The sequence below is a fragment of the Erinaceus europaeus genome, chromosome 2 (assembly GCF_950295315.1).
Source record: "Erinaceus europaeus chromosome 2, mEriEur2.1, whole genome shotgun sequence".
Lineage (NCBI taxonomy): Eukaryota > Metazoa > Chordata > Mammalia > Eulipotyphla > Erinaceidae > Erinaceus > Erinaceus europaeus.
In genome coordinates this window covers 187504868-187526764 of record NC_080163.1, presented here as the reverse complement: position 1 = coordinate 187526764, position 21897 = coordinate 187504868, and the positions used below count along the sequence as shown (strand labels likewise).

The following is a 21897-nucleotide window of genomic DNA, read 5'->3' as shown; positions in this document are numbered from 1 at the left end:
GGTCCAAGTCTTTTTTTTTTATTTTGTTTTATTTTTGCTTATTATATTACTATTATATATGTTGTTGTTGTTATTGCTTCATATAAACAGAGTCAAACTGTAAAAAAAAAAATCTAAAAGCCAGAAATGCACTGCCGCTTTCGCATGCTCCAACTTCGTTTCCCGGTGAAATGGGAACAGCAAGGCCCCGCCCTCCAGACAAGGCGAATTCAGAAACCAGCTGCCAGATAATTGGGCGCTCGGCGGCCTAGGGACGCTCCCAGCGACCAGCCGGCGCTGCACCGCCCCCGCTCGGTCCCCGGAGGCTTCGGGCACCGGCAGCTGAAGCTCTGGAGAGGACTCTGGAGGTGCCGCCGAAGCTGGCCTGTAAATACGGGAGGAGGGAGCGGGGAAGAAAGGGCTTAGAGAGAGAGGAAGGAGCGAGTTCGAGGGAGCTGGTGGGCTGTAAGATAGGGAATAACTCTGGGTCTGTTTAGATTGTTTTGATCTCCTCTCCCCGCACCACCACCACCCAGCACTGCTCAACTCTGGTTTATGGCGGTGCACGGGATTGAACCTGGGACTTTGGCACCTCAGGTATCAGAGTCTCTTTACAGAACCATTATGCTATCCTCCCCAGCCCTAGAATGCGGGCTATTATAAAGGGAGGGGCAGGAGGGTCCAGGCGGGGCACCCAGGTGGGGGAGGGCGGTGGCGGGGGAGGGGTGCGCGGGTGGAGGCCTGCAGGGAGGAATTGGGAGATAGGGGGGGGGCGGAGGGCGGCGCGCGCTGAAGCCGGTGGGTCCCTGGACGCTTTCTCTTTCGCATTCGCATTCGCAGGCGGCGTGTGGCCCGGGACCATGGGCGCCTCGATCTCCAGGCGGGTCCCCGGGACCGCTACGCAGCAGCCCGAAGCCGAGCGGGCGCTGGACCTGAGCCGCCTGCCGCCGGAGCTGCTGCTGCTGGTGCTGAGCCACGTGCCCCCGCGCGTGCTGCTGGGCCGCTGCCGCCGAGTGTGCCGGGGCTGGCGCGCGCTGGTGGACGGCCAGGCCCTCTGGCTGCTCATCCTCGCCCGCGACCACCCCGCCCTGCTGCCGGTCGCCCGCGGCTGCCTGCCGCCAGGGGTCGTCGGACCCAAGTACCTGGCCCGCTTCTGCGTGCTCAGACCCATGGCTCGCAACCTGATCCGCAACCCCTGCGGACAGGGTGGGGAACCCACACTGGTTTTGGGGGTAGATGGGGGGTGGGGGTTTGCTTTGCAACATTGTGTGTGTGTGGGGGGCGCTGGGGCCTGGCCTCATCGGAAGCTGGGGGCCCGGCTGCATGCAATTGGGGGCGGGGTCGCAATAGTGCAGGGGTGAGAGGCGGAGGTAGAAGGGGTCCCAGTTGAGGTACGGGGTCATAATAGTGCAGTGATGAGGGGCGGGGCTAGAAGGGGTCCCGGTGGAAGCGGGGCTGGGGACTCAATACTGCTGGTGATGCGGGCAGAGCTGGGGGACTCTGAATGGGGGGGCCTGGGGGCGAGGCTGCGCTATAGTCCCAGGTGGCCGCGGGCCGTCAGGCGAACCTCTTCCGCACACTTATTTTACAGATGGCCTCCAGAAATGGATGGTGCGGCATGGTGGTGACGGCTGGTTGGTAGAGCCAAACCTGACCCCTGTGCCTGGGGCCCCTTCGCAGACCTGCTTTGCTTCTTCTTTCAGGTGAAGAGCAGTACCCTCCCCTTCCCAAGGGCTATGGCTGGAAGGCAACTGACCTGCTTTTGGTGCTGACCCATGGCACTATCTCTCTCTCTCTTAGGTGGTGTAGCAAGAAGCAGGTCTTGGACCTGGTGGAGGAGGGTTTTTGGCCAGAACTGTTGAGTAGTGGCAAGATTGAGATTGTTGTTTCTGACTGGTGAGTGTGATGGTGAGAAAGAGCTCTGGCTAAGTCTTAATGGTCACGACTTACTGTAACTAAGAACTTGGTGTGGGTGACTTCATGGAGCTCTAACAGCTCCTTACAGAAAAAAGAAACTGAAGGGGCCAGGTGGTGATGCAGCTGGTGGAGCGCACATGTTACAATGCTCAAGGACCCGGGTTCAAGCCACTGGCCCCACTTGCGGGTGAAAAGCTTTGCGAGTAGTAAAATAGGGCTGCAGGTGTCTCCCTCTTCCTCTCGATTTTTGGCTATTTCTATCCAATAGATTAAAATAAAGATAATTTAAAAAACACTCTACACTTAAAAACATTTTTAAAAAAGAAAAAAGAAACTGAGTTGTGAAAAAGATTAATCTTTTTATAACTACTCAGAGCTCTAGTAATTAGTGAACTATTTACCATGAGCCCCTCTCCTCACGCACAAAGGGAACTAGACTGGAAAATGCCAGATAGGATCCAATGCAGAAAATCTATGACCCAGCTCAGTCTTTTTGGGTGAATGAGATGCCTCTTGCCCTGGGAGTAGGTATTGTAGGATCACTGACTTAAGAGCTCAGATTCTGAAACCAGATCTATGTTCAAGCACTGACTGAATTTTCAGTTTTGTGACTTTGGGCAAGTCAGTGTGCCTCACCTATTTTTCAAATACATTTTGTTTTATTTTAGTGAGAGAAAGATACAGAGAAAGAAACCAGAGCACTGCTCAGCTCTGGCTTATAGTGGTTCTGGAGACTGAGAACGGGGGGAGGGAGAAACACTGACTTGCAGCACTGCTTCCCTGTGGGAACTCTACAGGTAGGAACTGAAGACTTGAACTCAGGTCCTTATGCATTATAACATGCGTTTAACCTGATGCACCAGCACCTGGCCCCACTTATCTGTTTTTTCAAAAAATATTTACTTACTTACTTTTGAGACATACATGAAGCCTGGGATCAAACTCCTGACCTCACATTTGAGAGTTCAGTGCTTTATGCACTTCATCCGCTCTCCACTCCACCCCTGTCTCATCCATTTTTATAAAATAGGTTTCCATGGCAAGCCCATGACCCATGCTTTATAAGTGTGATCTGTTTCAGTATCCTCTCTGAACCTTGAGTCTGTGGAAAGTGTATTTTAAAGCCTCAGAACTTTCAGAGTTTCACTGAAATTTGAGAGGTTCAGCAAAGGAGGGAAGGGCATTGGGGTTCCGGTCAGAGAGCTGGGGGGGACTTATTTTATTATTTTTTTTTTAATTTTTTTTTTTTTTTACCAGAGCACTGCTCAGCTCTGGTTTATGGTGGTGCAGGGGATTGAACCTGGGACTTTGGAGCCTCAGGCATGAGAATCTCTTTGCATAACCATTATGCTATCTACCCCTGCCCTTTATTTTATTATTTATTTACTCATTAGAGACAGCCAGAAATTGAGAGGGGAAGAGGTGATAGGGAGAGAGAGAGAGACCTGCAGCCCTACTTCACTACTCACAAAGCTTTCCCCCTGCAGGTGGGGACAGGGGGGGGGGGGGGCTCAAACACATCCCCCCCACCCCACCCCTGCATCACTGTAATGTGTGCTCAACCAGATGCATCACTATCTGGCCCTGAGGGCTAGGACGTTACAGGGCCTGATACTGAAGTTTAGAGTCTTCTGTCTCAGCACTGCTCAGCTCTGGCATTTAGTGAGGCTGGGAATGGAGCCTGGGTGCCTCAAGCATGAAAGTCTTTTTGCATAACCACTATACTACCTCCCCATGTATTGATAGTCTGGAAACTAGGGCCCTTTAAGAGATTCCAAGATAGACAACACCAGATAGCCACCACCACCTCCTCCTTTTGTTGTTGTTGTTGTTAGTTGAACATTGGTTTACAATATTATAAGATTTTAGAAGTATTGTTTCAACTCTCTGGTTGAGCCTGTATACAAGTCACTATTTCCACCACCAAAGTGCCTGTGATAGAGTACCTTTTACCTCACCTCTCTGTGCCCCACCCACAGCCACCACGGTTTTCAGAGCCTGTTTAGTTGTTATGATTGTTATGGACAGTTACTACCTTGGAGCATCCACATAGGGGAGACTTTGTGAGCAGGGAGCAGTGCTGTGGTGTCTCGCCTCTCCATTTCTCCTTCTCTGTCTCTCACCCTCTGTTTAAAAAGGGAAAAACCATATACCAGGAGGAGCCGGGAGATAGCCTAGTGGGAATGCAAAAGACTTTCAAGCATGAGGCTCTGAAGTTTCAGGTTCAATCCCTGGCACTACCATCAACTAGAGCTGAGCGGAACTCGGGGCTTTCTCTCTGTAACTGTTATTAAAATAAAATAAATACGTTTTTTAAAAAACTATATACCAGCGTGTAAATACAGAGCCCCATTGATAATCCTGATTGCAAAAAATATGTTTGCAAGTATATTTACTTAATTATTTCATTTATTTTAATGAAGGGAGATACAGAGAGAAAGAGAGACAGAAGCCAGAGAGCACTGTGGTGCTGGGGGCTGAACCTGAGACTGCAGAATCTCGGGCATGAAAGTCATTTGCGTAACTATTATGCTATCTCCCCAGTCCAGTAAGTATATTGCTATCTGTGAGAAGCTTGGAGCCCGTTACAGCTAAGGGCACAATCCCTAAGACTATTTTCTCTTCCAATACCAACTGTGAGTTTGAGGGGGTGTTCTATACCGCTCGTAGCTTCAGTAATGCACTAAAATAACTCCTAGAACTCAAGGCTGGGTGGTAGTGTACCTGGTTTAGCTCACAGCTAATATAGTACAAAGACCCAGATTGAACCCCGCTCCCCTGTCCCTGTCCCTGTCGCCATCCCCCCCACCCACCAGTAGGGAGAAGCTTCATGAGTGATGAAGCAATGTTGCAGGTGCCTTTCTCTCTCTCTCTCTCACCCTCCCCTCTCAATTTCTCTCTCTCTATCCCCCCCCCAAAAAAAAAAACACCCTTGGATAGGAGTAGATAGCATAATGGTTATGCAAAGAAACTCTCCTGCCTGAGGCTCCGAAGTCCCAGGTTCAATCCCCTGGCACCACCACCACCATAAGCCAGAACCGAATAGTGCTCTGGTAAAAAAAAAAAAAAAAAATTCCTAGAACTCAATGAAAAGGATTACAGTTTACTACAGGGGAAAGATTAAAACCAAGGGCCTAGGCAGTGGCACACATACTACAGTGTGTGTGATTAAACGCACACATTACAGTGGTCAAGAACCAGGGTTCAAGCCCCTGGTCCCCACCTGCAGGGGGAAAGCTTTGCAAGTGGTGAAGCAGGGCTGCAGGTGTCTCTCTGTCTCTTTCCTTCTCTATCTTCCCCCTCCCGTCTCAATTTCTGTCTCTATCCAGTAATACATAAATATTTTTAAAAAGAAAGAAAGAAAAAAAATTAAAACAAGTCAAGGGGAGAAGAGGATAGGACAGTCTCCAGGGAAGACGCCCAAGCAGAGGAACCTCCACTGTCACCGCCTCTGGAGTCAGGAGCTGTATAATCCTGGTGGCAGCATGCACCAGTAAAGATGGGATATTGCCAACCAGAAAAGCTCACCTGAGCCTCTGAATTTTGACTGGATTAACCTTAGCCTCCAGACCAAATAGATCTAATTTAAGTCCAATTGTTGGTCTTTCTGGAATGAGTACCCTCCCTTGCCATGAGACTGTGTCTGAGTGTGACCAGCCCCTGCCAGCTTACACTGGAAGACTTTACCTTGAGACCAAAGGTACCCAGACAAAGTGATAAATGATCCTATCAGGCATCACATTCCAAGGGTCCAAAGATCATTTCTCAAAAACTGAGGGCAAAGACTTTACCTCTGGGTCAAGCTAATTTTTTTTTTCTGCGTGCTATCTGTGAAGCAGTCTAAAATGACTGTGATCTGCAGTAAGGTCTGGGAACCATTAGTGGGTCATAATTCAGTCCAAAAGAAGAAATGTTAATGCTTAGAGCTTTCTGGGCACAGGAAAAGGATTTAATTTCTGTTTATATTTTGTGTCTCTGTGTGTGATTGGCACAGAGCAGCATGAAAAGGTAATTCATCAATAAAAGGCTTCTGGGCCTAAAGTAATATTAACATTACATTATGGCAAGATTCTGTGGAAGTAGAAGGGACATTCAAATCCAAGATGTGGAATGATGTGATGTTTAAAAAGGATTGTTATTCATATATTTTTATAGTCTCTAACTCTGATGTTTTAAATCTTAACTGCCTTTTTTTTTTCCCAGAGCCTGGCTCAGCTTTAGTTTGTGGTGACGCTGGGGTTTGAACAGGGAAGCTTAAGAGTCTCCAGCATGAGATTATTTTTGCATAGCCTTTATGCTATCTCTTCAACTCTACTTAAAAAGGGGGGATTGGGAGACAGCATAATGATTATGCAAATGACTTTCATGTCTGAAGCTCTGAGGTCTTAGGTTCAGTCCCCAGCACCACCGTAAGCCAGAGCTGAGCAGTGCTCTGGTTTCTCTCTCTCTCCTTCTCACTCATTCATTCGATCTCTCATTAAAATAAAAACATAAAATATTTTTATTTTTCTTAAATTTTTTTAGTTTTTTTTCAATTTTATTTTTTATTATTTATTCATTCCCTTTTGTTGCCCTTGTTGTTTTACTGTTGTAGTTATTATTGTTGTTATTGATGTTGTCATTATTGGATAGAACAGAGAGAAATGGAGAGAGGAGGGGAAGACAGAGAGGAGGAGAGAAAGATAGACACCTGCAGACCTGCTTCACCACTTGTGAAGTGACTTCCCTGCAGGTGGGGAGCCGGAGCTTGAACTGGGATCCTTACGCCGGTCCTTGCACTTTGCGCCACCTGCGCTTAGCCTGCTGCACTACCGCCCGACTCTCTATAAAATATTTTTAAAAGAGAATGATTGCATTTATTTATTAATGAGAAATAGAAGGAAAGAGAGGAAGAGAACCAGGCAGGCATCACTGTGGTACATGCACTGTCAGAAACTGAACTCAGGTCGACATACTAGATAGAGCCCAACACTTTATCCACTGCGCCACCTCCCAGATCCCCTTCTTTATTTTTTACATAGAATGAAATTATATTTAGACCTAGTCAGCTGAATTCAGTTAATTTGACGATCTTATTTACTACGTATCAGAGGCATGAGGCAGATAGGAGAGGTGGAGAGACAAGACAAGGCAACACTGGTACACACGATGCTAGAGATGGAACCGAGAGCCTCAGAACCTCGGCCATATGTTACTGATGCTCTGCCAGTCGATGTGTTGCCGCAGCTATAGCTGGACTGACTTCATTTGTTTGTTTCTTTGTTTATTTATTTATTGCCTCCAAGGCTATCACTGGGGCTTGGTGACTGCATTATGAACCCACTGCTCCTGGGGTCCATTTTTTCCCATTTTTTTAATTGGATAGGACAGAGAGAAATCGAGAAAGGAGGGGAAGACAGAGGGGGGAGAGAAAGAGAGACACCTGCAGACCTGCTTCACCATTTGCAAAGCAACCCCCCGCAGGTGGGGAGCTGGGGGCTCGAACCAGGATCCTTGTGAGGGTCCTTGCGCTTTGTACTATGTGCTTAACTCAGTGCACCACCACCTGGCACCCCAGTTTATTTATTCATTTTTAATTTTTTAAAATTATTTATATGTTGGATAGAGACATCAAGAAATTGATAGAGAGGAGGTGATAGGGAAGGAGAAAGAGACAGAGTCACCTGAAGCCCTGCTACACCAACTGCAAAGCTGTCCCCTTGCTGGTGGGGACCGGGGGCTCAAACCCGGGTCCTTGCACATTGTAACGTGTGCTCAACCAGGTGCACCACCACATAGCCTATTCATTTATTTTAAATATTTTATTTATTTTATTTTAATGGAAGAGAGAAAGATAGAGAGAGAGAGAGACCAGAGTACTGCTTAGCTCTGGTCTATGGTAGTGTAAGGGATTGAATCTGAGACCTTGAAGCCACGGCCATGAAAGTAATTTGTATAACCAGTATGCTGTCTCCCCTGCCTGCTGGACTCAGGTTAAATACTTTACTTAATATTTATTAAATAGAGACAGAAACCAAGAGGAAAGGGGGAGGTAAACAAGGGGAGAAATAGATGGATGAGAGAAACCTGCAGCACTGTTTGACCACTCATGAAGTTTCCCCCACCCCCCACCCAGGGTGGCTTGAATCTGGGCCCTTGTGCATCAGAACATGAGTGCTCAACCAGGTGCAACACTGCCTGGGCCCTGGACTCAGTTGAGAGCATCCCAATTTGTTGGCATCATCCAAGGCATCAAAGTCAGGAGCCAGTAGAAAACAAGCTTCTCTCTGGCAGGCCCGATCAGAGTGTTGACCTTAGCCATGTTTCTTAGAAACATCATAGAGTTTCTTTTCTTTTGTTTCTTTTTTAGAATTTATTTATTTATGAGAAAGATGAGGAGAGAGAGAAAGAACCAGACATAGACATCACCCTGGTACATGTGCTGCCAGGATTGAACTCAGGACCTCATGGTTGAAAATCCAATGCTTTATCCACTGCACTGCCTCCTAGACCCCTGTCACATTTTCTTTACAGCTGTTTGCTGACCTGGGCATCCACAGTGAATGGTGTGTGTGTGTGTGTGTGTGTGTGTGTGTGTGTGTGTGTGTGTGTTCTGTCTTCTATCTTTGTCCTGGCTGATTCAGTGGTTGGGAGAACTTGATGGTATAGTGGTCAAAGTTGTTTCTCTTGGGGGCTGCTTTTGTAGAATATTGAGGCTGCCTTCAAAGATGCAGTGTATCATCACTCAGTAACACATTTGTAAGGTTTTCCATAATGATATGATGCTACAAGTAGTTTGCCTTCATTGCTATATAATATTCCATTATGTGAATATACTATAATTTATCCGTCTATAATCAGTGGGCATAAATAGGATTAGCATTTTTTTTTTATTATCGCTGCATCCAGTCAGCAGTTTAAATGTCTCTGAATCCTTTTAAAAGGCTGGAGGTTGTATTTTTAAGTTTTATTTATCTATTTATTTTTGGATAGAGACATAGAGAAATTGAGAAGGAAGGGGAGGAATAAAAAGGGAACAAGAAAAACACCTACAGCACTGCATCACCACTTGTGAAGCTCCCCCCCCACCCCGCAGGTAGGGCCGGCGGGCTTGAACCTGCGTCCTTGTACATTGTAATATGTGTACTCGACCAGGTGCACCACCACCAGTCCCTGGAAATTTTATTTTATTATTTTTAATATGTTATTAATTTATAACAGAGAGAGAGAAAAATTGAGAGGGAAGGAGGAGATAGAGAGACAGAAAGTCACCTGTAGCACGGTTTCACTACTCAGGAGGTTTGCCCTTGTAGTTGGGGACCAGAGACTTGAACCTGGGTCCTTGTGCATGATAACTCATACATTCAACCAGGTGTGCCACTGCCTGGCCCCTGGAAATTGAATTTTAAGGCATCAACATTGCATAGTGTCTCCAGCCACCATTCAAAAATTAACTGTGATAGTTTTTATTCACGTTTATGGATTTCTTTTTAATATGCAAATCACCTGGTCAGGGGAAATAATAATTTACAAGACCGTTGTTGTCACATGCGCGCAGTATCTTCTCATGACAGGTGCTTGTGCACCACTCCCACCGAGAACTGAAGTCCTCCTCCACCATCCAGCGCTGCCCCCCACCATGTCCTCTCACTCTTCTTCTGAATGAGAAGTTTTGATTGATGCCGTAATTATACTGGAGTCATTACCTTGAAGGACACTGTTCTAGATAAACACTTCTAAAAAAGGATGTGTATGCAGACCAGCTGGAGAGCATGCTTCTTCTTTTCAAAGATTTATTAATTTTAATTATTTTACTTATTAGATAGGACAGAGAGAGATTGAGAGGAAAAAGAGAGACACCTGCACCACTGATTTCACCAGTCGTGCAGGTGGGGACCAGGGGCTCAAATCCAGGTCTTCGGGCATGATACTGTGTGCGCGCAACTGGGTACCCCCCACCTGGCCCCTTCAAAGATTTATTTATTAATGAGAAAGAGAACCAGGTCATCATTCTGGCATATGTGATGTATCAAACCCAGAACCTCATGCTTACAAAGTCAGTGCTTTATCCACCTTTTCCTTAATCACATTTTAAAATTTATTATTTTATTTTATTTTAATGATATATATATAGAGAGAGAAAGAGACCAGAACTATTCAGCTGTGGCTTGTGGTGGTGCTAGGGATTGAACCTGGGACCTTGGAGCCTCAAGCATGAAAGTCTTTTGCAGAGCCATACTATTTCCCCAGCCTAGCCATATTAAAAAGGAAGGAAGGAAGGAAAGAAGAAGAAAGGAAATTGATTTATTTTGGGACTGGGAAAATAGCATAACGGTTATGCAAAAGAGTTTCATGTCTGAGGCACCGAAGGACCTAGATTTAACCCCCAGCATCACCATAAGCCAGAGCTGAGTGGTGTTATGGAAAAAATAAATGAGTGTTCCAGGTGGAGCAGTAGGTAAAGCACTGGACTCTCAACACATGAGGTCCCAAATTCAACCCCTGGTAGCACATGTACCAGAGTGATGTCTGATCTTCCCTCTGTTATCTTTCTAATTAATAAATAAAATCTTTAAAAGAAAAAAAAAGGGGGTCGGGCGGTGGCGCAGTGGGTTAAGCGCATGTGGTGCAAAGCGCAGGGACCGGCGTAAGGATCCCGGTTCGAGCCCCCGGCTCCCCACCTGCAGGGGAGTCGCTTCACAGGCGGTGAAGCAGGTCTGCAGGTGTCTATCTTTCTCTCCCCTTCTCTGTCTTCCCCTCCTCTCTCCATTTCTCTCTGTCCTATCCAACAACGAATTGCGTCAACAAGGGCAATAATAATAGCCACAACGAAGCTACAACAAGGGCAACAAAAGGGGGGAAAAAATGGACTCCAGGAGCAGTGGATTCATGGTGCAGGCACCGAGCCCAGCAATAACCCTGGAGGAGGAAAATAGAAAAAAAAAAAAACAACTCTGGGCGGAGGGTAGATAGGATAATGGTTATGCAAACAGACTCTCATGTCTGAGGCTCCAAATTCCCAGGTTTAATCCTCCTTACCACCATAAGCACGAGCGGAGCAGTGCTCTGGTAAAAACAAACAAACAAACATTATTTTGTATGAGAGAGAGAGACAAGAGCACCTCTGTGCTCTGCTCAGGCATATATGGTGCTAGGCTTTGCACCCAGGGCCCCTTCCATACAAGTCCTGTGCCCTAAGCCACCTCCCAGGCCGCTGGAGAGCTTGCATAATGCAGATACTGGTTTGCAGTGAGTGCTTTGCAGTGGGAGGAGCTCCCAGGTGGCACTGAGGGTGCAGGTCCAAGGTCCACTTTGGATTCACATTACAGTGGGAAGCCAGTCAGAGGGGACAGGGTGGCAAGCCCAGCCTTTAAGACCCCTCTCCTCCCTCAGGTGGGGAGCCCGACACGACTGTGGCTGTAGATACCGGCTCCTTGTCCAACTGCTGGATGCCAGCCATATGACACTGGATGAATTCTCTGCAGAGCCCGAGCCCATCGAGCAGTGGAACAACTGTGCTTCTCACCACGTGAGTCTGTGCTAGAGACGCAGGGAAAGGAGGGCAGCAGCCTGCGGTGGTTACTGCTAGAACAAACACATCACCCCCAAAACTCGATACTTCACAGCCTAACATCAGTACAATTTTGCTTTGTTTTTCATTGCTTTATTTTTTCAATACTTTTAAAAATACATATTTTCTTTATTTATTTTAGTTAGAGACTTTTCGGGGTGTCTCTCTCTTCCGGCAGGGTGTCCTCCAGGGGAAAGGTAACGGGCTGGTTCTTTCTCGCTCACGACAGGTGTGACACGAAGTAAAAGACACCAGGGGACTCTTAGCGTGAATCTAGAATCTGAGTCCTTAGAGTCCCAGAATCCTAGAGTCCGTTTATTGGCAAAGTGGGCATGAGTTAAATAGAAAAGCAATGGAGGTAATTATTGTTGCAATATGACAGAAATTACAGGTTTCTTAACAGTCAGCATGCCCCTAAGGTAGAGGGTTGGTATGACAGGAATTGATGAGATACAAGACAGTTATTTTCCATAACACAAGCAACTTAATTATCCAAAGGTATTTGAGAGAAGCATAGGGGTTAAACCCGTAGGGTGAGACAGAAAGAAGATGGATATCAAAAGGCCATATAGTTTGGAATTTCTCTTGTCTGGGCTCTGAGGTGTGTGATGAAGTGTGTGATAAGGTGTGTTCTTCTGTGATCAGAAGGTGACTTTGAATAAGTGAATCTGCAGCCATGTGGCCTGCAGTTAATGGAGGGAAGTACTGGGGTATCTGTGGGCCTGAGAGTCAAGAAGGAAAGAACCAAGTCTGAGTTTCCCCCCTTATGCTCACCTCGGTTGAGAGAGACTTAACAAGAGGTTATCTTCTCAGACCTCCATCCAAAGATGGGGGTGGTTCTCCCTAAGCTCTATCAGGCTCACACATGTTCCCAACAGAGACTGAGAGAAGTTGAGAGGGGAGGAGGAGATAGAGCTGAAGGGAGAAAGAGAGACACCTGCAACACTGCTTCATACTTGTGAAGCTTCTCCATGCAGGTGGGGAACAGGGGCTTGAACCTGGGTCCTTACACACTGTAATATGTGTGCTCAACAGGGTGTGCCACCACCCAGCCCTTGTTTTGTTTTTCACCAAAGCACTACTCAGCTCTGGTTTATGGTAGTCCCAGGGATTGAACCTAAGATCTTAGAATCTCGGGCATAAAAATATTTTTAATTTAATTTTTATGTATGTATTTATTTATTATTGGACAAAGAGAGAAAGTGAGAGGGAAGAAAGAGAGAGGGAGAAAAACAGAAAACACCTGTAGCACTGCTTCATCACTTGTGAAGCTTCCCCCCTGCAGGTGGGGACCAGGGGCTTGAACCCAGGTCCTTGTGCACTGTAATGTGTGCACTTAACCAAGTGCACCACCACCTGGCCCCCCATATAAATCTTTTTGCATAACCATTATGCTGTCTTCCTGGCCCAACAGCAGTCATTTTATAGCCTCCCTGTGGTTTTTGTGAAAAGAATCCAGTTCTGGTTTTTCATGTATTCAGACAATGGCTGAAGCTGAAGGCCAAGGTGTAGTTTGGGCTTCCTCACAATATGGTGGCTCTGAGCAGTTAGACTGTGTCCATGGTGGTGCCACCATGAGGACTGCAGAGAAAGTGGCAGACTGCATTGCCTTGGGCGATGGAGCCTTGGAAGTCACCTGATCAGAGCTGCTCAGCTTCCCTGCTCCCACACTCTTGACTACAAACACACCCTCTTTGACTTAAAGGGTTAGGAGTTAAGCCAGATGACTCAGGAGTTGGGCGGTAGCGCAGCCAGTTAAGTGCACCTGGTGCAAAGCGCAAGGACCCCTGTAAGGATCTCAGTTCCAGCCCCAGCTCCCCACCTTCAGGGGAGTCGCTTTGCAAGCGGTGAAGCTGGTCTGCAGGTGTCTCTCTTTCTCTCCCCCTCTCTGTCTTCCCCTCCTCTCTCCATTTCTCTCTGTCCTACCCAACAACAACATCAATAATAGCTACAACAATAAAACAACAAGGGCAACAAAAGGGAATAAATAAGTAAATATTAAAAAAAAAAAAAAAGCTCTGTGACTCAATGAGAAGTGGCACCGTCAGTGTTGAGGCAAGAGATGTCTGTGGAAATGTCATTTGCTAGGAAGCCCTAGCATCAGCTTTTCTCCCTCAGGTTCGTGCTCTCTCTCTCTCTCTCTCTCATTGTTGTTATTGTTGCCACCAGGGTTACAGATGGAGCTCAGTGCCTGCACAACATATCCACTGCTCCAGGTGGCCGTATTTTCTTTTCTTTTTCTTTCTATTTTCTTTTTACTTGATAGAGCAGAGAGACATTGAAATGGGAGGGGGAAGAGAGAGAGAGAGAGAGAGAGAGAGAGATACACCTGCAGACCTGCTTCCCCTTCATGAAGCGTTCCCCCTGTAGCTGGGGATCTGGAACTTGAACCTGGGTCCTTGAACATTATAATATATCCACTCGGTGCTCCGGTGGCGCAGTCGGTTAGTGCGAGGTACTTAGACAGCATCTCCACTCAACCAGGTGTGTGTCACCTCCTAGGATGCCCCCCAGCTCCCCCAACCCTGCCACCTTTAGATTTATATATTGGGCCAGGTAGATAGCATAGTGGTTATGCAAAAAGACTTTCATGTCTTGGGCTCTGAAATTCCAGCTTCAATCTCCAGCACCACCATAAGCCAGAGCACCACAGTCCTCTAGAAATAAATAAATAAATAAATAAATAAATAAATAAATAAATTTATTCATTACTATGAGATAGAGAAAGAACCAGAGTATCACTTGGCAATATGCAATGCTGGAACTTGGAACCTCATGCTCGCAAGTCCAGTGCTCTGACTACGCACCAGCACCTGGGTAACTGTAACATGAGCTTTTGGCTGTAGTACCAAGGGCCAACCCCTTATAAAATAAAACGTAAACACTAGGTATCTTTGGGTTCATCTGCTCCTGACCTATAACACCCCACAAATTCATTTATACTAGGAAAATGACTTTTTAAAAAATATTTTTAATTTTTTTATTATTATCCTTATGTATTGGATAGACGCAGCCAGAAATTGAGAGGGAGAGAGACTGAGGGACAACAGCAGCCCTGTTTCACCATCCGCAAAGCTTTCCCCCTGCAGGTGGGGACCAGGGGCTTGAACCCGGGTCCTTGCACACTGTAATACTTGCACTCAACCAGTTGTGTCACCACCTGGCCCCCAGGAAAGTTACTTTATTAAAATATAGTAAAACTTGAGAGCAATAAACACTGCAGTGTAGCGGGGTCTCAAATCCACTATCCCCAGTGTTCCCTCCCTTCCTTCCACCCTTCCTTTTTTTCTTACTGGAGCACTGCTCAGCTCTGGCTTATGGTAGTACTGGGAACTGAACTTGGGACCTTTGGGGCCTTGGATATGAAAGGGTTTTGCATAACCATTATGCTTTCTCCCTAGTTACCCCACCCTGCCCCACCTCAGTGTCCTTTCCATACTCTTTTCAAAGGGTTTCAGGTCTCGGTGTTTTTTTGTGGGTCCCTGTTGTTGAAATTTCGTAAGGCTCTTGCCGGCCGGGCTGGCTTCACGGCGGGTAACAGAGACGCGGAGACAATGGCTGGGCAGGGAAGCTGTATTTCTTTATTCAGGAACAACGATTCATAAACTAGGACAAACTAATCACCAAACAGAACTCTGCTGTCTCTGCGGCGGCACAAGCACTCTCTCTCTTACTCTCGAACTCAGGAACTCTCTCTTACTCTGGAACTATGGAACTCTCGTATTGGGGAACCCTCTGAAACTCTGGCACTCTCGAACTCAGGAACCCTCCAACTCTGCAACTCTCTCACTCTCGAACTCTGGCGGGTTTTCTAGGGGTGGGGCCAAGCGGGCCCGCGAAATTAACAGGACTGATGCAATTCTCTTGGCGGGGGAGAACTACCCAATGTAAAGCATACAACAATTCCCCCTTTTCTTTTTAACTAAATGACTATAGTATCAAGGGTGTGGGGTGAACAGAAACATATATAACAAAAACCAGCATGTTGCCAAGGGAAGGCCTGAGGGGGCCATATCTGCCTCTGTGGGCTAAACTTATCAGCTTAAAAAAAAAACATTTCTTGCCTCTGGGGGGCTACTTGACGGGCACGGGCATTTGCATGGGGGCGGGGAATGGCCTAGAGTCCCAAAGGTAGCTGGCTGCCACTTACTATGAAACAAAACTTGTTATTAGCATATCTACTGCATGATCCAACGTTTCTAATAGAAAAGGAATTTGAGACTTTTACATATCAACAACGTCTTTTAACCTTTTGTTACACCCATTCAAGATGGAGACACACCCTAGGTGTGGGCCGGAGAGGAAACCTCAGGCATGAGAATAATTAGCATAGCCATTGTGCGATCTACCATTTCTAATAGAGAAGGTAATGGAGAGTTTTACACATCAACAAGTCTATTTAACTTTTTGTTTAGACTAACTTAGTTAAAATATATTGATTGTTAACTAATTTTTACCTGAGACTTTAAATGTAAGTTAATTTTATCTTTATGAGAATTACATTGAAAACCTTTTTCATTTAACTTTGACTAGTAAGAATTTAGCCTTAAAGCTACTGTTTACCAAACTTTAAACATACACATAAACATGGTCATTAATACACAAGGAGAGAAACCTTTGTTACGAAGACATGTCATTTTAAACACGAATTTAAATCTGTACTGTCTTAGTTGTTGGGGGGGGGGGTTCACCATCCGCAGGTGGCTTCCCGCGCAGCTTCACTTTTAGGAATTGCAGGTTGCGATCTCTGCACAAATCTCTGCGTACTCCAGCTTGTCTGCCTTCAGACCGCACCGGCGGCTGGAGATCTCGTGTGCCCAGTTTCGGCAGGGAGCCCGGGGGTCCAGGAGGCCCAGGATGGTTCCAGAATTTATAGAAAGAGGGCAGGCAGGCCATCTTTGTAGAAGGCGTGAGCCTAGGTGTCCAGGGGTGGCGGCCATGATAGGCCTCCGCGGCCCTGCCCCATGGCCCTGCCATGTCTGCTGCCCTGTTCGCAGTGGCCGAGCAGCGTGGAGGGATCACGCGTCCAGTGCCCTGCGCCACGCGGTGGAGAGCCGGCTCCTGTGGGCTGGCCTCGGGCTCTTGCGTGTTGGCATAGGGCTCCAGCATGTTGGCATTGGGCTCCTGGGGCTTTTGTGTGCTGGCGTAGGCCTCCTGCGGGCTGCAGGGCTGCGGGCGCAGTGCGCGGGGTTGTCTGGGCGCAGCCAGCTGGCTGGCTGTTTAACCAGGTGGAAACAGCAGCTCCGCGCCTCGCCTCCCACCTGCTGGCTCTTGCTGCTGGCTGTTCTGAGTTCGCCCGAGTGAGTGGAAACCACAGAGTGGTCCAGAGATAAATGTTCCAGAAACAGCAAAACAGTCTCATGAAGAAAGAGCAGAGGCCTTTGGAGATCTCTTCACAAGCAGAAGAGAAGGCCATTGTGCATAGGTAGCCAAATTGTCTTTACTTATCTGAGAGATGCGCAGGTCAGGTCCACGTGGGCGCCATTTGTTGTTAAATTTCGGAAGGCTCTGGCCGGGCTGGCTTGCTTCACGGGCGGGTAACAGAGACACGGAGATAACAGCTGGGCAGGGAAGCTGTATTTCTTTATTCAGGAACAACGATTCATAAACTAAGACAAACTAATCACCAAACAGAACTCTGCTGTCTCTTTGCGGCGGCGCAAGCACTCTCTCTCTTACTCTTGAACTCAGGAACCCTCGAACTCTCTCACTCTGGAACTCTGGAACTCTCTTACTGGGGAACCCTCTGAAACTCTCCAACTCTGCAACTCTCTCACTCTCGAACTCTGGCGGGTTTTCTAGGGGTGGGGCCAAGCGGGCCCGCGAAATTAACAGGACTGATGCAATTCTCTTGGCGGGGGAGAACTACCCAATGTAAGGCATACAACAGGTCCCCATGCAATTGGTGTCTCATTTTCAGGTGTGGGGGTTGTGGGTTCAGTTTCTAGGCTCATAGACTAGGAGAGTCAAGAGTCTGTGTAATTCTTTCTTGCTCATCTCCACTTCCTCTACCTACAGGTCACCCATGTGTTCTCCAACATCCAGAAGGGGCTCCGCTTCGTGTCTTTCCAACACTGGGGGCAGGACACTAAGTTCTGGGCTGGCCACTACGGAGCCCGTGTGACCAACTCCAGTGTGATTGTGCGGGTCTGTTCATCCACCCCCACTGACGACTGTTAATCCAAAACAATGTGACTGTGCCTTGCAGAAGATGGGACCCTTGCACTTGACCAGGCCTGTTCCTTAACCAATGACCTGCAACCCCCTTGGAATCCTGGGAACTTCTGTGTCCAGTCCAGGCTCCTGTTGAGCCCTGTCTTCAGGTTGAAGAAACTTCTACAAGGAAGTTGGTTCAGCAGATCTATCTCCTGCTGCTGCTTTGGGGCAACCCTTTTTTTTTTTTTTAATGGGAGAAGACCCATGAGTATCTGAGACACTGATCTCAGAGAGGGCTCTTAGCCCTGCCCCTCTACCTCACCCTTACCAGCCCCCAGTTCTCTCCCTGTGCCTGCCCCTACTCTGGTTTAGTATTTCTCCCCTCCTCTCTGACCTTGTCACCTCCTGTTTCTGCTTCAGGGAATTTATGGGCCTCTTCAGGGAAGCCCCCCCCCCCCTTATATTTATTTATTTTACCAGAGCACTGCTCAGCTCTGGTTTACGGTTGTGCAGGAGATTAAACCTGGGACTTTAGAACCTAAGGCATGAAAGTCTCTTTGCATAACTATTATGCTACCTACCCCTGCCCAGGAAGTCCTCTCTTCACCTCATAACTAGTCACACTCTTATTACTGACAGAGCTTTAGCCATCTTGTGTGGTCAGTGTACCACCTGAGACTTTCAAGGCTGAGATCAGTTCTCACAAATGAAAGTCAAGTAGAAGAGGAAGAAGAAGGAAGAGAAGGAGAAAGCAGAGGAGGAGGAAGAGGAAGAAGAGGAGGAGGAGGAAAGAAAAAACACCTGAAGAGACTGGTTGAGTACACACACATTACCATGCACAGGGAACCAGGTTCAAGCTCCTGGTCTGCACTTGCAAGGGGGGGAAGCTTCATCAGCAGTGAAGCAGGTCTGTAGGTGTCTCTCTGTCTCCCTTTGCCCTCTCAATTTCTCTCTATTTCTATCCAAAATAAATATTTTTTTAAAAAATGCCTGGAGATGGGAAGTCCTGCCCACTCTAGACTTCTCTGAAAATTAAGATGACTCCATTGAGGCACCTGATCTTTGAAATTGTTACGTAGTTTTGTTTTGTTTTTTTTACACTTCCTTCTGAAATTGAAAGAAGACTATATTTGCCAATTACATGGAATAAATGTATTATTTTGCCAGATGTGCCTCATATCTTTTCTTTTAACAGAAATACAATGCTTGGAGGCCAGGCAGTGGCCCACAGTGCTCAAGGATCTGGGTCCAAGCTTCTCGTCCCCATCTGCAGGGAGGAAACGTCTCAAGTGGTGAAGCAGTTTTGCAGGTGTCTCTCTGTCTCTATCTCCCACTCCCCCTCACAATTTCTATCTGTCCTATCAAAAAAAATAATATTTTTTTTAAAAAAGAAAGAAAAATACATTGTCACTGGCTGGGTGATAGCATATCATATAGAGTACACACCTGGCCAGATGAAAAGACCCAGGTGTGATCCCCCAGTGGCCATATGGGAACACCTGCAGAGCAGGGGGAGAAAGAAGCTTCACAAGTATTGGAGAAGTGCTGTGGTGTCTCCTCTCTATCTCTCTCACTTTATCTCTCACCTGTTATCTTTTATTGATTTATTTTCCTTTTATCAATAATCTAATATTGATTTACAAAAATTACAAAATATGGGGCCAGGTGGTGGTGCACCTGGCTGAGTGCATATGCTACAATGTGCAAGGACCCAGGTTCGAGGCCCCGCCCCAGTTCCCATCTACAGGGGAAAAGCTTCATGAGTGGTAAAGTAGGGCTACAGGTGTCTCTCTGTCTCTCTCCCTCTCTGTCACCCCCTTCCCTCTCCATTTCTGGCTGTCTCTATCTAATAAATAAACATTAAAAAATATATAAAATAAGGGGCCGGGTGGTGGTACACTTGGTTGAGCACACGTTACAGCGTGCGAGGACCAGGGTTTGAGCCCCCAGTTCGCACCTGCAGGGGTAAGCTTTGCAAGTGGTGAAGCAATGTTGCAGGTATCTTTCTGTCTCTCTCCCTCTGTATCTCCACCTTCCCTCTCCATTTCTAACTGTCTCTATTCAATAAATATATAAAATAGTGAGTATATTTCCACACCATTCCCAGCACCAGAGTCCTGTATTCCCATTCTCTCCATGGAATATACAGAAGTTCTCTAAAGGTTGTCGATATAAGTTAACTGTTATTTCTACATCTGTCTATGTTTGTATATACTTGTCCATTTTTTTTCACAAGGTCCCATCTTCTCTTCCTTTCCAAGTCTCAGCTATGTCTATTACTACTTCCGAATGCCCTTCCTTTTTTTCTTCCCCTTATCATTTCTCCCCACTGAGAGTATGGACCAAAGTTCTCTATGGGATGCAGAAGGTGGAAGGTCTATCTTCTGTTATTGCTTCTCTGATGGGGATGGGCATTGGCAGGCTGATCGAAGGACCGGCGTAAGGATCCCGGTTCGAGTGCCACCTGCAGGGGAGTTGTTTCACAAGCAGTGAAGCAGGTCTACAGGTGTCTGTCTTTCTCTCCCCCTCTCTGTCGTCCCCTCCTCTCTCCATTTCTCTCTGTCCCACCCAACCACAACAATAATAACTACAACAATAAAACAAGGGCAACAAAAGGGAGTAAATATTTTTTTAAAAATTAAAACGTCATTGCCTTGGTTACTAACTTAGCTCAGAGTAACAATAGAACCAGGTGAGGGGAGAAGGACAGGTGTTTTATAATGTAAGGAATAGGAGAGGTTGAATATTTTCCAAGCCTTGTGGAAATCATTGGTTTGGACAGAGATAGTCAATCAGGATTAAAAAGCATTAGACTGCGGAGGCTAGGGAGTGACTCAGCCGGCAGGATGCATGTTTTGCAAGCCTTGGGCCGCAGCACTGCCTCTGACCAAACAGTGGTCAGGTACATCCCATTCCCTTTCCCATAATAATAAGTAAAGTTCCTACATTGAATCAATGGCTGGGGTAGTGGCTTAGTGGACAGATCACATGCATTGCAACCTGAGACCTCAGGTTCAATCTCTGGAAACACATATAGCTAGAATGGTGCTCTGGTCTCTCTCTCTCTCTCTCTCTCTCTCTGTCTTTCTCACACATTAAATAAAATATATATAGGGCTGGGGGGGTGGTGCACCTGGTTGAGCACACATGTTACAATGTGTAAGGACTCAGGTTCAAGCCCCCTGTCCCCACCTGCAGGGAGAAAGCTTTGCAAGTGACAAAGCAGTGTTGCAGGTGTCTCTTTTTAAAAAAATGACACTGGCATTTTGTTTTGTTTTTTTTTATTTTTTAATATTTATTTATTTTCCATTTTGTTGCCCTTGTTTAACATTGTTATGGTTATTGATGTCATTGTTGTTGGATAGGACAGAGAGAAATGGAGAGAGGAGTGGAATACAGAGAGAGGGAGAGAAAGATAGACACCTGCAGACCTGCTTCACGGCCTGAGCGACTCCCCTGGTGGTGGGGAGCTGGGGACTCGAACCGGGATCCTTATGCCGGTCCTTGCATTTTGCACCACGTGTGCTTAACCCGCTGTGCCACCGCCCAACTCCCAGTGTCTCTCTTTCTCTCTTCCTTTCTGTCACCTCCTTCCCTCTCAATTTCTGACTATCCAATAGATAAAGACAGTGATGGAAAGAAAAGAAATTTAAAAATAAGATATATACCCCCCTTTTTTTTGCCTCCAGGGTTATTGCTGGGGCTCAGTGCCTGCACCTTGAGGTCATTTTTTCCATTTTGTTGCCCTTGTTGTTGTCATATTGGATAGGACAGAGACAATTCAAGAGGCGAGGGCAAGGCAGAGGGGGAGAGAAAGACAAACACCTTCAGGCCTGCTTCACCACCTGTAAGGTGACCCCCTGCAGATGGGGAGCTGGGAGCTTGAACCAGGATCCTTGAGCCCATCCTTGTGCTTTGTACCATGTGTGTTAAACCCACTGCACTACCGCCTTACCCCCTATATATCCCTTTAACCAAAGCACTGCTCAGCTTGGCTTATGGTGTCGGAGACTGAACCTGGAACCTTGGAGCCTCAAATATGAAAGCCTTGGCATAAGTGCAGAAGTACTGCAAGTGCCTCTCCGCTCTGTCTTTCTTTCCCTTTCTATCTCTGTTGCTCAACTATAAAAAGGGGGGGATTTGATTTTGGCAGCTGGTAGAACACAAGACTTGCTTATCTGAGGCTCCCAGCTGAATTTCTGACTCCACATGTACTGGAGTACCGTTCTAGCTTCTGGCTTCACTTTTGTGCATGTTGAACTATCTCATGTGATGCACACATTAAACTTTTTTTT

The 21897-nt window shown here is 46.7% G+C and overlaps 1 protein-coding gene across 3 annotated transcripts; it reads left to right on the top strand.

The window, feature by feature from the left end:
* The first annotated feature begins 244 nt into the window (after positions 1-244).
* LOC103114350 (F-box only protein 27) lies at positions 245-18768 on the top strand. Of its 3 annotated transcripts, none has more exons than XM_060185895.1 (6): positions 245-366; positions 820-1185; positions 1571-1682; positions 1780-1875; positions 11269-11404; positions 17465-18768. In XM_060185895.1, the coding sequence occupies exons 2-6, from the start codon at positions 840-842 to the stop codon at positions 17624-17626; spliced, it is 852 nt and encodes a 283-aa protein (XP_060041878.1). In that variant the 5' UTR covers positions 245-366; positions 820-839; the 3' UTR covers positions 17627-18768. The 3 variants fall into 3 exon arrangements, with proteins under 3 accessions (XP_060041878.1, XP_007524083.1, XP_060041879.1); XM_007524021.3 differs by lacking the exon at positions 245-366 and adding an exon at positions 433-576; XM_060185896.1 differs by lacking the exons at positions 245-366; positions 1780-1875 and adding an exon at positions 435-576.
* The last annotated feature ends 3129 nt before the right edge of the window (positions 18769-21897 follow it).

What these genes read in the sequence shown, in the direction of transcription:
- LOC103114350 (XM_060185895.1), top strand. Translation starts at nt 840, where the DNA reads ATGGGCGCCTCGATCTCCAGGCGGGTCCCCGGGACCGCTACGCAGCAG. An exon ending in GAGATTGTTGTTTCTGACTG is followed by an intron (nt 1,876 to 11,268) that starts GTGAGTGTGATG and finishes CTCCTCCCTCAG; the next exon opens with GTGGGGAGCCCGACACGACT. An exon ending in ACAACTGTGCTTCTCACCAC is followed by an intron (nt 11,405 to 17,464) that starts GTGAGTCTGTGC and finishes CTCTACCTACAG; the next exon opens with GTCACCCATGTGTTCTCCAA.